The 13,608-nt window shown below is 57.7% G+C and overlaps 1 protein-coding gene across 1 annotated transcript in view; it reads left to right on the top strand.

Annotated features, from left to right (window-relative positions):
• TBC1D22B (TBC1 domain family member 22B) overlaps positions 1-13,608 on the top strand; it is a 338,740-nt gene that overhangs the window by 39,486 nt on the left and 285,646 nt on the right. The window contains exons 2-3 of the mRNA XM_078644349.1: positions 2,491-2,547; positions 2,934-3,232. Of these exons, the coding sequence (XP_078500475.1) occupies positions 2,491-2,547; positions 2,934-3,232 (356 nt within the window). The remainder of the gene's footprint in view (positions 1-2,490; positions 2,548-2,933; positions 3,233-13,608) is intronic.

The following is a 13,608-nucleotide window of genomic DNA, read 5'->3' as shown; positions in this document are numbered from 1 at the left end:
TGACACTCTCTCTCACTGACTGACACTCTATCTCACTGACTGACACTCTATCTCACTGACTGACACTCTCTCTCACTGACTGACACTCTCTCTCACTGACTGAGACTCTCTCTCACTGACTGACACTCTCTCTCACTGACTGGCTCTCTCTCACTGACTGGCTCTCTCTCACTGACTGGCTCTCTCTCACTGACTGGCTCTCTCTCACTGACTGGCTCTCTCTCACTGACTGGCTCTCTCTCACTGACTGGCTCTCTCTCACTGACTGGCTCTCTCTCACTGACTGGCTCTCTCTCACTGACTGACTCTCTCACTGACTGACTCTCTCTCACTGACTGACTCTCTCTCACTGACTGACTCTCTCTCACTGACTGACTCTCTCTCACTGACTGACTCTCTCTCACTGACTGACTCTCTCTCACTGACTGACTCTCTCTCACTGACTGACTCTCTCTCACTGACTGACTCTCTCTCACTGACTCTCTCTCACTGACTCTCTCTCACTGACTGACTGACTCTCACTGACTGACTGACTCTCACTGACTGACTGACTCTCACTGACTGACTCTCACTGACTGACTGACTCTCACTGACTGACTCTCACTGACTGACTGACTCTCACTGACTGACTGATTCTCACTGACTGGCTCTCTCTCAATGACTGGCTCTCTCTCAATGACTGGCTCTCTCTCAATGACTGGCTCTCTCTCAATGACTGGCTCTCTCTCAATGACTGGCTCTCTCTCAATGACTGGCTCTCTCTCAATGACTGGCTCTTTTCACTGACTTTCTGACTCTCGCTAAAAGACTGACTCTCGCTAAAAACTGACTCTCTCTAGCTGACTGACTATCTCACTCTCTTTCACTCACTGACTGACTCACTCTAGCAATGCCAATACCTCAAACTTTAATAATGCGAGACATATTGCTTTGCAAATGCTTGTTCTTTTGGTTGCTATAACTCACAGTGTACTGACGTGACATTAAACAAAGTGAAAGCAAAGCCTGCCATTACGAAAGTCCACTAAGTACTAGGGAAAATAGGTAAATAAAAATGTGGGCAACCAAATCTAGGCATCGGGCAGAGCGCCCACCCCAGATTAAGCCTTGCCATCACTCTGCTTACCTGCCCTCGGAAGGTTGGGGGTGTACAACTAATATGCTCTCTAGGATGAGCTGGAAAGCCCACTAAACACCAGGAATATATATTTTATTTTTGTTTATACTTTTTAAGGAGAAAATATGAAGTTGGGATGGCCTCTTAGGAATCTGGTCTATTCCCCCTCATTCCTAAAGCCCCCGCAGCCACCTGGGGCCCAGAGCCCCCCCTATCACCATGGCATGCACAATGAAATTTGCATTCTTTTGCCGTAGTTTTGATTTAAAGGCCAACACAGTGGGGGTAAAGACCCCATTTCCTCCCACTTGCCATGCTGAATGGTTGCACTATTCAGGCTCAGTGTCTGCGAGCAACCTGGGAACCCTCCTTACTACAAACGTTTCTTATAACAACCTAACGTAGTTGCATCCTTGCAAGTAACACACCTGTGGACTCCCCTGAGTGTCTAGTATTAAGTGCAGTTGTCCACCATCAAGAGTATAAGATGTTGTTCCCAAAGTTCTGTGGGTTGGAACAATCTTATGAAAGTTAATTATTGGACAAGGTTAATTGCCAGTGAGAGAGATTAATTCTAACTTTCCATCCATCACTTTGATGCTCTCATAGGCCACCCTACACAGGCTGGTATTGAGTCATTCGTCCAGTAGCTTGCTGTGTCATTAGATTCCTATTTGTACTGTAGTGATAGGGCCAAACAAGACATGTATGGAATTGCTTGGGTTTCCTGGAGATGGCATAGGGCCTGGAAATTCACACGGACTATCCATTTTTGGGGAAGCAGTGACCGCTTTGCATATGGTTGGTCCTTACTTAGAATCTCACACTGACCATAAATAAAGATACACCGGAACTTGGGCCAGAGTAAGCTCCTGGCTCACTCTAGCAGTATTAGACTGATTTGACTAGCAAATATTTAATTGATCTTGTGTAGTTGTGGTTAGACTGTCTGGCACTGGAATGATGATCTCCCAATAAAGGTTATCTCTGGTGCTTCATTTGGTTGATGCATTTACGGTGGGCCACATACCTTGCAGGTATCAGACCACTGGGGACTCGGCCAAACTATCCTATTTGTTCTGGGATTTGAATAGAGCAAAGGTAGCTGGGTACAAAGCGAAAGAGCTATCTGATTTTTACCTTAGACTCCTTGAGGTGGCATTACATTGTTATTCTCATGTAGATGGTATCAGGATGCTGAGTGATTACTCATTCTTGGCACACACAAGTAAACTTATTGTTTTTGAAAACTCTTGCTTATTCAGGCAAGGACTAGTAATCAAAGAATTGTTTAAATTTGCTGCAGATTTATGTTATTTATTAATGGTAGTAGAGGTTTTCATTCCTTTCCCCTATTTTTTTTCTTTTTTTAGCATTCAGCCAGTTTATGGAGCCCAGCATCCGCCTTTGGATCCTCGTCTGACAAAAGGGTAAGGGGAAGAATTTGACTCTGAATTGCATGTCTCCAGATTCTTAAGTTGCTCTGCTCCTAAGCCTATTATTAACATATACAAAGGGAAAGGTTGATGTTCTAGTTTTATCTGGTTCTTCAGCATGTTCGGTAACAGTATAGACTGTTTTGTGTTCTATTGGAAAACATGTTAATATAAGGCATCTCCTTTGGGAGCATATGTGGTGGAATGCCTGGAGAGCTTGTATTGTCTGATTTTGGTCAGTGGCTTTTATATTGTGGGTCTTGTAGTGGTCTTTGTGTGTATGTGCTGTATTATTGCTTTTTAATGCTGGATGCCAAGCATATGATGTGAAAAGCAACAGTTGGTCTGTTATGGTCTGGTGATGATTTTCCTCTTGATAGTTTTATAAAGGACCGGTCCAAGGGCAATGCACTTCCTCTAAAGAGTAAGAAAGCTTCCAGCTTCCACGAGTTTGCCCGCAGTACTAGTGATGCTTGGGACATTGACGACGATGAGGATACAGACGCCTCCTCGCACCAAACCCTGAACTCTAAGGTTGCTATTGCCACAGCAGTCCAGGTTCTGGAGAATCACAGCAAGCAGCGTGAGAAGCCAGAGCAATTATTGACTGTAGAAGAAGTACCCACCAACTGCAGAGTCATCAAGTCCAGCAGTGAGGCCCACATATCAAGAAATTCTGGTGAGCACCATGCCTTGAGTGTAATGTGTTCTTGATTTTATGGGACATATGTCTTGCTACTCTGTCTTGACCATAACTAAATCATCTTTGTCAAGAGTTGGGTGCCCCATACATTCAATAATGTGGTTAAGGCACATTCATAATATGTGCTGATTTAATTGCACATTTTTTAGTAGAGGATGTTGGTCTATTTTATCAGCAGTTACAAGCTTCTGATCTTCTCTTGTCTTCAGTCGTTTATGGTGTCCTTGTTATCCTTGTTGAAAGCGGAATCTCTTACTCTGGGACAGCTGTCAGAGCTACGTATTCTCAATTTACTCTCTTGTAAGAGGAGGTGAGCACACTTCCCTTGTTCGGTGCTCAACCTTATCCTTCTACACAAACCTCCCTTTTTTGAGTATCTAAAGTCACCGTTTCCATTTTGTTTTATAAGGTTCACTGAGTTGCACAATAGCAAGGGGCTAGATCAGCAGCATCAGAGTACAGTCCTTTTTTTTTTAATTAGGTAGGTTTACAAGCATAAAAAATCTCATAGCCTGTCTCGATTGAACACAAATCCAAATACAGTGGTGCAATTTGACAATATTACTCTTGCTGATTTGAAAAACAATTCATTACCAGCTAAAATATATTCTAGATAGTGATATTATCTGGCAAGTACTTCTAGATTTTGAAAACTTTTTTTTACACCATTTCATAACGTATACCAATATCATCATTCTTCACATTTGCTGTTTTACAACATCTTCCCCCTCCCACCCACCCCTCTTTCTGAGTTGCCTCTTCCCTCTCCCTCCCACCCACCCCTCTTTCCGAGTTGCCTCTTCTCTCTTCCTCCCACACATCCCTCTTTTCGCATTGCCTCTTCTCCTCCCTCCCACCCCTCTTTCCGCTTTGCCTCTTCCCCTCCCGTCCACCCCTCTTTCTGCATTGCCTCTTCCCCTCCCTCCCTTCTTTCCGCATTGCCTCTTCCCCTCCCTCCCACCCTTCTTTCCCCATTGCCTTTCCCCTCCCATCCAACCCTCTTTCCGCATTGCCTCTTTCCCCTCCCATCCAACCCTCTTTCCGCATTGCCTCTTCCCCTCCCTCCCACCCTTCTTTCCGCATTGCCTCTTCCCTTCCCTACCCACCCGTATTTCCGCATTGCTTCTTTCCCCTACCTCCCACCCCTCTTTCCGCATTGCCTCTTCCCCTCCCGTCCACCCCTCTTTCCGCATGATCTCTTCCCCTCCCACCCTTCTTTCCGCATTGCCTCTTTCCCTCCCGTCCACCCCTCTTTCCACATTGCCTCTTTCCCCTCCCGTCCACCCCTCTTTCCGCATTGCCTCTTCTCCTCCCTCCCACCCCTCTTTCCGCATTGCCTCTTCCCCTCCCTCCCACCCCTCTTTCCGCATTGCCTCTTTCTCCTCCCTCCCCTCTCTCCACATTGCCTCTTTCCCCTCCCTCCCACCCCTCTCTCCGCATTGCCTCTTCCCCTCCCTCCCACCCCTCTCTCCACAGTGCCTCTTTCCCACCCCTCTCTGCATTGCTGCTTTCCCCTCCCTCCCACCCCTCTCTCTGCATTGCTGCTTTCCCCTCCCTCCCACCCCTCTCTCTGCATTGCTGCTTTCCCCTCCCTCCCACCCCTCTCTCTGCATTGGTGCTTTCCCGTCATTCCTCTTTCTGCATTACCTCTTCCCCCTCCCACTCCTCTTTCCGCATTGCCTCTTCCCCTCCCACCCCTCTTTCCGCATTGCCTCTTTTCCTTCCCTCCCACCCCTTTCCGCATTGCCTCATTCCCATTTCTTCCTTCCCACCCCTCTTTCTGCTTTGCCTCATTCCCCTCCCTCCCACCCCTCTTTCTGCTTTGCCTCATTCCCCTCCCACCCACCCCTCTTTCTGCTTTGCCTCATTCCCCTCCCTCCCACCCCTCTTTCTGCTTTGCCTCATTCCCCTCCCTCCCACCCCTCTTTCTGCTTTGCCTTATTCCCCTCCCTCCCACCCCTCTTTCTGCTTTGCCTTATTCCCCTCCCTCCCACCCCTCTTTCTGCTTTGCCTTATTCCCCTCCCTCCCACCCCTCTTTCTGCTTTGCCTTATTCCCCTCCCTCCCACCCCTCTTTCTGCTTTGCCTTATTCCCCTCCCTCCCACCCCTCTTTCTGCTTTGCCTTATTCCCCTCCCTCCCACCCCTCTTTCTGCTTTGCCTTATTCCCCTCCCTCCCACCCCTCTTTCTGCTTTGCCTTATTCCCCTCCCTCCCACCCCTCTTTCTGCTTTGCCTTATTCCCCTCCCTCCCACCCCTCTTTCTGCTTTGCCTTATTCCCCTCCTTCCCACCCCTCTTTCTGCTTTGCCTCATTCCCCTCCCTCCCACTCCTCTTTCTGCGTTGCCTATTTCCCTTCCCTCACACCCGCCTCTCTTTCCGTGTTGCCTATTTCCCCTCCCTCCTGCCCCTCTTTCCGCGTTGCCTATTTCCCTTCCCTCACACCCGCCTCTCTTTCCGTGTTGCCTATTTCCCCTCCCTCCCATCAGCCTCTCTTTCTGTGTTGCTTCTTCGCCCCTCCCACCCGTCTTTCCCCATTGCTTCTTCGCCCCTCCCACCCTCCCACCCGTCTTTCCCCATTGCTTCTTCGACCCTCCCTCCCACCGCCCCTATTTCCGCGTGGCTTCTTTGCCCCTCCCTCCCACCCGCCCCTCTTTCCGCGTTGCGTCTTCTACCCTCCCACCCGCACACCCTCTTTCCTCGTTGCCTCTTCGCCCCACCCACCCACCCTCTTTCCCTTTTCGCCCCACCCACCCACCCTCTATCCCTTTTCGCCCCACCCACCCACCCTCTATCCCTTTTCGCCCCACCCACCCACCCTCTATCCCTTTTCGCCCCACCCACCCACCCTCTATCCCTTTTCGCCCCACCCACCCTCTTTCCTCGTTGGCTCTTCGCCCCACCCACCCACCCACCCTCTTTCCTCGTTGGCTCTTGGCCCCACCCACCCACCCACCCTCTTTCCTCGTTGGCTCTTGGCCCCACCCACCCACCCTCTTTCCTCGTTGGCTCTTGGCCCCACCCACCCACCCTCTTTCCTCGTTGGCTCTTGGCCCCACCCACCCACCCTCTTTCCTCGTTGGCTCTTGGCCCCACCCACCCACCCTCTTTCCTCGTTGGCTCTTGGCCCCACCCACCCACCCTCTTTCCTCGTTGGCTCTTCGCCCCACCAACCCACCCTCTTTCCTCGTTGGCTCTTCGCCCCACCCACCCACCCTCTTTCCTCGTTGGCTCTTCGCCCCACCCACCCACCCTCTTTCCTCGTTGGCTCTTCGCCCCACCCACCCACCCTCTTTCCTCGTTGGCTCTTCGCCCCACCCACCCACCCTCTTTCCTCGTTGGCTCTTCGCCCCACCCACCCACCCTCTTTCCTCGTTGGCTCTTGGCCCCACCCACCCACCCTCTTTCCTCGTTGGCTCTTGGCCCCACCCACCCACCCTCTTTCCTCGTTGGCTCTTGGCCCCACCCACCCACCCTCTTTCCTCGTTGGCTCTTGGCCCCACCCACCCACCCTCTTTCCTCGTTGGCTCTTGGCCCCACCCACCCACCCTCTTTCCTCGTTGGCTCTTGGCCCCACCCACCCACCCTCTTTCCTCGTTGGCTCTTCGCCCCACCAACCCACCCTCTTTCCTCGTTGGCTCTTCGCCCCACCCACCCACCCTCTTTCCTCGTTGGCTCTTCGCCCCACCCACCCACCCTCTTTCCTCGTTGGCTCTTCGCCCCACCCACCCACCCTCTTTCCTCGTTGGCTCTTCGCCCCACCCACCCACCCTCTTTCCTCGTTGGCTCTTCGCCCCACCCACCCACCCTCTTTCCTCGTTGACTCTTTGCCCCACCCACCCACCCTCTTTCCTCGTTGGCTCTTTGCCCCACCCACCCACCCTCTTTCCTCGTTGGCTCTTTGCCCCACCCACCCACCCTCTTTCCTCGTTGGCTCTTTGCCCCACCCACCCACCCTCTTTCCTCGTTGGCTCTTTGCCCCACCCACCCACCCTCTTTCCTCGTTGGCTCTTCGCCCCAACCACCCACCCTCTTTCCTCGTTGCCTCTTCGCCCCAACCACCCACCCTCTTTCCTCGTTGCCTCTTTGCCCCAACCACCCACCCTCTTCCCTCGTTGCCTCTTCGACCACCCACCCACCCTCTTTCCTCGTTGCCTCTTCGACCACCCACCCACCCTCTTTCCTCGTTGCCTCTTCGACCACCCACCCACCCTCTTTCCTCGTTGCCTCTTCGACCACCCACCCACCCTCTTTCCTCGTTGCCTCTTCGACCACCCACCCTCTTTCCTCGTTGCCTCTTCGACCACCCACCCTCTTTCCTCGTTGCCTCTTCCACCCACCCTCTTTCATCGTTGCCTCCTCGCCCCACCCACCCACCCTCTTTCATCGTTGCCTCCTCGCCCCACCCACCCACCCTCTTTCATCGTTGCCTCCTCGCCCCACCCACCCTCTTTCATCGTTGCCTCCTCACCCCACCCACCCACCCTCTTTCATCATTGCCTCCTCGCACCACCCACCCACCCTCTTTCATCGTTGCCTCTTCGCCCCACCAACCACCCACCGTCTTTCATCGTTGCCTCTTCACCCCACCATCCCACCCCTCTTTCTGCGTTGCCTCTACGCCCACCCACCCCTCTTTCCGCGTTGCCTCTTCGCCCACCCACCCCTCTTTCCGCGTTGCCTCTTCGCCCACCCACCCTCTTTCCGCGTTGCCTCTTCGCCCCCCCACCCACCCTCTTTCCGCCTTGCCTCTTCGCCCCCACCCTCGTTCTGCGTTGCCACTTCGCCCCACCCACCCTCGTTCTGCGTTGCCACTTCGCCCCACCCACCCTCGTTCTGCGTTGCCTCTTCGCCCCCACCCACCCTCTTTCCTCGTTGCCTCTTCGCCCCCACCCACCCTCTTTCCTCGTTGCCTTTTCGCCCCCCACCCTCTTTCCTCGTTGCCTCTTCGCCCCACCCACCCACCCTCTTTCCTCGTTGCCTCTTCGCCCCACCCACCCACCCTCTTTCCTCGTTGCCTCTTCGCCCCACCCACCCACCCTCTTTCCTCGTTGCCTCTTCGCCCCACCCACCCACCCTCTTTCCTCGTTGCCTCTTCGCCCCACCCACCCACCCTCTTTCCTCGTTGCCTCTTCGCCCCACCCACCCACCCTCTTTCCTCGTTGCCTCTTCGCCCCACCCACCCACCCTCTTTCCTCGTTGCCTCTTCGCCCCACCCACCCACCCTCTTTCCTCGTTGCCTCTTCGCCCCGCCCACCCACCCTCTTTCCCTCTTCGCCCCGCCCACCCACCCTCTTTCCCTCTTCGCCCCGCCTACCCTCTTTCCGCGTTGCCTCTTCGCCCCAATCTTTCCGCGTTGCCTCTTCGCTAAAACCCACCCACCCTCTTTCCTCGTTGCCTCTTCGCCCCACCCACCCACCCTCTTTCCTCGTTGCCTCTTCGCCCCACCCACCCACCCTCTTTCCTCGTTGCCTCTTCGCCCCACCCACCCACCCTCTTTCCTCGTTGCCTCTTCGCCCCACCCACCCACCCTCTTTCCTCGTTGCCTCTTCGCCCCACCCACCCACCCTCTTTCCTCGTTGCCTCTTCGCCTCACCCACCCACCCTCTTTCCTCGTTGCCTCTTCGCCTCACCCACCCACCCTCTTTCCTTGTTGCCTCTTCGCACCACCCACCCACCCTCTTTCCTCGTTGCCTCTTCGCCCCGCCCACCCACCCTCTTTCCCTCTTCGCCCCGCCCACCCACCCTCTTTCCTCTTCGCCCCGCCCACCCACCCTCTTTCCCTCTTCGCCCCGCCTACCCTCTTTCCGCGTTGCCTCTTCGCCCCAATCTTTCCGCGTTGCCTCTTTGCTAAAACCCACCCACCCTCTTTCCTCGTTGCCTCTTTGCCCCACCCACCCTCTTTCCTCGTTGCCTCTTTGCCCCACCCACCCTCTTTCCTCGTTGCCTCTTTGCCCCACCCACCCTCTTTCCTCGTTGCCTCTTCGCCCCACCCTCCTTCCTCGTTGCCTCTTCGCCCCACCCACCCTCTTTCCTCATTGCCTCTTCGCCCCATCCTACCCCCCACCCACCTTCCTCGTTTCCTCTTCACCCCACCCACCCTCTTTCCTCGTTGCCTCTTCGCCCCGCCCACCCTCTTTCCGCGTTGCCTATTCGCCCCTCCCACCCTCTTTCCGCGTTACCTCTTCGCCCCAATCTTTCCGCGTTGCCTCATCGTCCCACCCACCCTCTTTCCGCGTTGCCTCTTCGCTCCACCCACCCACCCCTATTACCGCCTTGCCTCTTCGCCCCACACACCCTTTTTCCGCCTTGCCTCTTCCCCCCACCCTTTTTCCGCCTTGCCTCTTTGATCCAACCACCCACCCTCTTTCCGCGTTGCCTCTTCCTCCCCTCTCACCCCTTCCACTTTCCGCATTGCCTCTTTGCCCACCCACCCCTCTTTCCGCGTTGCCCCTTTGCCCACCCACCCCTCTTTCCGCGTTGCCTCTTCGCTCCACCCACCCCTCTTTCCGCGTTGCCTCTTCGCCCCACCCCTCTTTCCGCGTTGCCTCTTCGCCCCACCCACCCACCCCTCTTTCCGCGTTGCCTCTTCGCCCCACCCACCCACCCCTCTTTCCGCGTTGCCTCTTCGCCCCACCCACCCCTCTTTCCGCGTTGCCTCTTCGCCCCACCCACCCACCCCTCTTTCCGCGTTGCCTCTTCGCACCACCCACCCACCCCTCTTTCCGCGTTGCCTCGTCGCCCCACCCACCCACCCCTCTTTCCGCGTTGCCTCTTCGCCCCACCCACCCACCCCTCTTTCCGCGTTGCCTCTTCGCCTCTTCGCCCCACCCACCCACCCACCCCTCTTTCCGCGTTGCCTCTTCGCCCCACCCACCCACCCCTCTTTCCGCGTTGCCTCTTCGCCCCACCCACCCACCCTCTTTCCGCGTTGCCTCTTCGCCCCACCCACCCACCCCTCTTTCCGCGTTGCCTCTTCGCCCCACCCACCCACCCCTCTTTCCGCGTTGCCTCTTCGCCCCACCCACCCACCCCTCTTTCCGCGTTGCCTCTTCGCCCCACCCACCCCTCTTTCCGCGTTGCCTCTTCGACCCACCCACCCACCCCTCTTTCCGCGTTGCCTCTTCGACCCACCCACCCCTCTTTCCGCGTTGCCTCTTCGCCCCACCAACCCACCCCTCTTTCCGCGTTGCCTCTTCTCCCCACCCACCCCTCTTTCCGCGTTGCCTCTTCGCCCCACCCACCCCTCTTTCCGCGTTGCCTCTTCGCCCCACCCACCCCTCTTCCGCGTTGCCTCTTCGCCCCACCCACCCCTCTTTCCGCGTTGCCTCTTTGCCCCACCCACCCACCCCTCTTTCCGCGTTGCCTCTTCGCCCCACCCACCCACCCCTCTTTCCGCGTTGCCTCTTCGCCCCACCCACCCCTCTTTCCGCGTTGCCTCTTCGCCCCACCCACCCCTCTTTCCGCGTTGCCTCTTCGCCCCACCCACCCCTCTTTCCGCGTTGCCTCTTCGCCCCACCCACCCCTCTTTCCGCGTTGCCTCTTTGCCCCACCCACCCACCCCTCTTTCCGCGTTGCCTCTTTGCCCCACCCACCCCTCTTTCCGCGATGCCTCTTCGCCCCACCCACCCACCCCTCTTTCCGCGTTGCCTCTTCGCCCCACCCTCCCTTCTTTCCGCGTTGCCTCTTCGCCCCACCCCTCTTTCCGCGTTGCCTCTTCGCCCCACCCCTCTTTCCGCGTTGCCTCTTCGCCCCACCCACCCACCCCTCTTTCCGCGTTGCCTCTTCGCCCCACCCACCCACCCCTCTTTCCCGCGTTGCCTCTTCGGGCCCCACCCACCCACCCCTCTTTCCGCGTTGCCTCTTCGGGCCCCACCCACCCACCCCTCTTTCCGCGTTGCCTCTTCGGGCCCCACCCACCCCTCTTTCCGCGTTGCCTCTTCGCCCCACCCACCCCTCTTTCCGCGTTGCCTCTTCGCCCCACCCACCCACCCCTCTTTCCGCGTTGCCTCTTCGCCCCACCCACCCACCCCTCTTTCCGCGTTGCCTCTTCGCCCCACCCACCCCTCTTTCCGCGTTGCCTCTTCGCCCCACCCACCCCTCTTTCCGCGTTGCCTCTTCGCCCCACCCACCCCTCTTTCCGCGTTGCCTCTTCGCCCCACCCACCCACCCCTCTTTCCGCGTTGCCTCTTCGGGCCCCACCCACCCACCCCTCTTTCCGCGTTGCCTCTTCGGGCCCCACCCACCCACCCCTCTTTCCGCGTTGCCTCTTCGGGCCCCACCCACCCACCCCTCTTTCCGCGTTGCCTCTTCGGGCCCCACCCACCCACCCCTCTTTCCGCGTTGCCTCTTCGGGCCCCACCCACCCACCCCTCTTTCCGCGTTGCCTCTTCGGGCCCCACCCACCCACCCCTCTTTCCGCGTTGCCTCTTCGGGCCCCACCCACCCACCCCTCTTTCCGCGTTGCCTCTTCGGGCCCCACCCACCCACCCCTCTTTCCGCGTTGCCTCTTCGGGCCCCACCCACCCCTCTTTCCGCGTTGCCTCTTCGGGCCCCACCCACCCCTCTTTCCGCGTTGCCTCTTTGCCCCACCCACCCCTCTTTCCGCGTTGCCTCTTTGCCCCACCCACCCACCCCTCTTTCCGCGTTGCCTCTTCGCCCCACCCACCCACCCTCTTTCCTCGTTGCCTTTTCGCCCCGCCCACCCTCTTTCCCTCTTCGCCCCGCCCACCCACCCTCTTTCCCTCTTTGCCCCGTCTACCCTCTTTCCGCGTTGCCTCTTCGCCCCAATCTTTCCGCGTTGCCTCTTTGCCCCACCCACCCACCCTCTTTCCTCGTTGCCCCACCCACCCACCCTCTTTCCTCGTTGCCTCTTTGCCCCACCCACCCTCTTTCCTCGTTGCCTCTTTGCCCCACCCACCCACCCTCTTTCCACGTTGCCCCACCCACCCACCCTCTTTCCACGTTGCCTCTTCGCCCCACCCACCCACCCTCTTTCCACGTTGCCTCTTCGCCCCACCCACCCACCCTCTTTCCACGTTGCCTCTTCGCCCCACCCACCCACCCTCTTTCCACGTTGCCTCTTCGCCCCACCCACCCACCCTCTTTCCACGTTGCCTCTTCGCCCCACCCACCCACCCTCTTTCCTCGTTGCCTCTTCGTTCCACCCACCCACCCTCTTTCCTCGTTGCCTCTTCGTCCGACCCACCCTCCCTCTTTCCTCGTTGCCTCTTCGCCCCACCCACCCTCTTTCCTCGTTGCCTCTTCGCCCCACCCACCCACCCTCTTTCCTCGTTGCCTCTTCGCAACACCCACCCACCCTCTTTCCTCGCTGCCTCTTCGCCCCACCCACCCACCCTCTTTCCTCGTTGCCTCTTCGCCCCATCCTGCCCCCCACCCACCTTCCTCGTTTCCTCTTCACCCCACTCACCCTCTTTCTTCGTTGCCTCTTCGCCCCGCCCACCCTCTTTCCGCGTTGCCTATTCGCCCCGCCCACCCTCTTTCCGCGTTACCTCTTCGCCCCAATCTTTCCGCGTTGCCTCATCGTCCCACCCACCCTCGTTCCACGTTGCCTCTTCGCTCCACCCACCCACCCCTCTTACCGCCTTGCCTCTTCCACCCACCCACCCTCTTTCCGCGTTGCCTCTTCCTCCCCTCTCACCCCTTCCACTTTCCGCGTTGCCTCTTCGCCCCACCCACCTCTCTTTCCGCGTTGCCTCTTCGCTCCACCCACCCCTCTTTCCGCGTTGCCTCTTCGCCCCACCCACCCCTCTTTCCGCGTTGCCTCTTTGCCCACCCACCCCTCTTTCCGCGTTGCCTCTTCACCCACCCACCCCTCTTTCCGCGTTGCCTCTTCGCCCACCCACCCCTCTTTCCGCGTTGCCTCTTCGCCCACCCACCCTCTTTCCGCGTTGCCTCTTCGCCCCCCCACCCACCCTCTTTCCGCCTTGCCTCTTCGCCCCCACCCTCGTTCTGCGTTGCCACTTCGCCCCCACCCACCCTCTTTCTGCGTTGCCTCTTCGCCCCCACCCACCCTCTTTCCTCGTTGCCTCTTCGCCCCCACCCACCCTCTTTCCTCGTAGCCTCTTCGCCCCCCACCCACCCTCTTTCCTCGTTGCCTCTTTGCCCCACCCACCCACCCTCTTTCCTCGTTGCCTCTTCGCCCCACCCACCCACCCTCTTTCCTCGTTTCCTCTTCGCCCCACCCACCCACCCTCTTTCCTCGTTTCCTCTTCGCCCCACCCACCCACCCTCTTTCCTCGTTTCCTCTTCGCCCCACCCACCCTCTTTCCTCGTTGCCTCTTCGCCCCACCCACCCACCCTCTTTCCTCGTTGCCTCTTCGCCCCACCCACCC

This window comes from Lissotriton helveticus, chromosome 5_1 (assembly GCF_964261635.1).
Source record: "Lissotriton helveticus chromosome 5_1, aLisHel1.1, whole genome shotgun sequence".
Classification (NCBI taxonomy): domain Eukaryota; kingdom Metazoa; phylum Chordata; class Amphibia; order Caudata; family Salamandridae; genus Lissotriton; species Lissotriton helveticus.
Note: the sequence above shows the minus strand (reverse complement) of the source record. Positions and strands in the feature narration are given on the sequence as shown.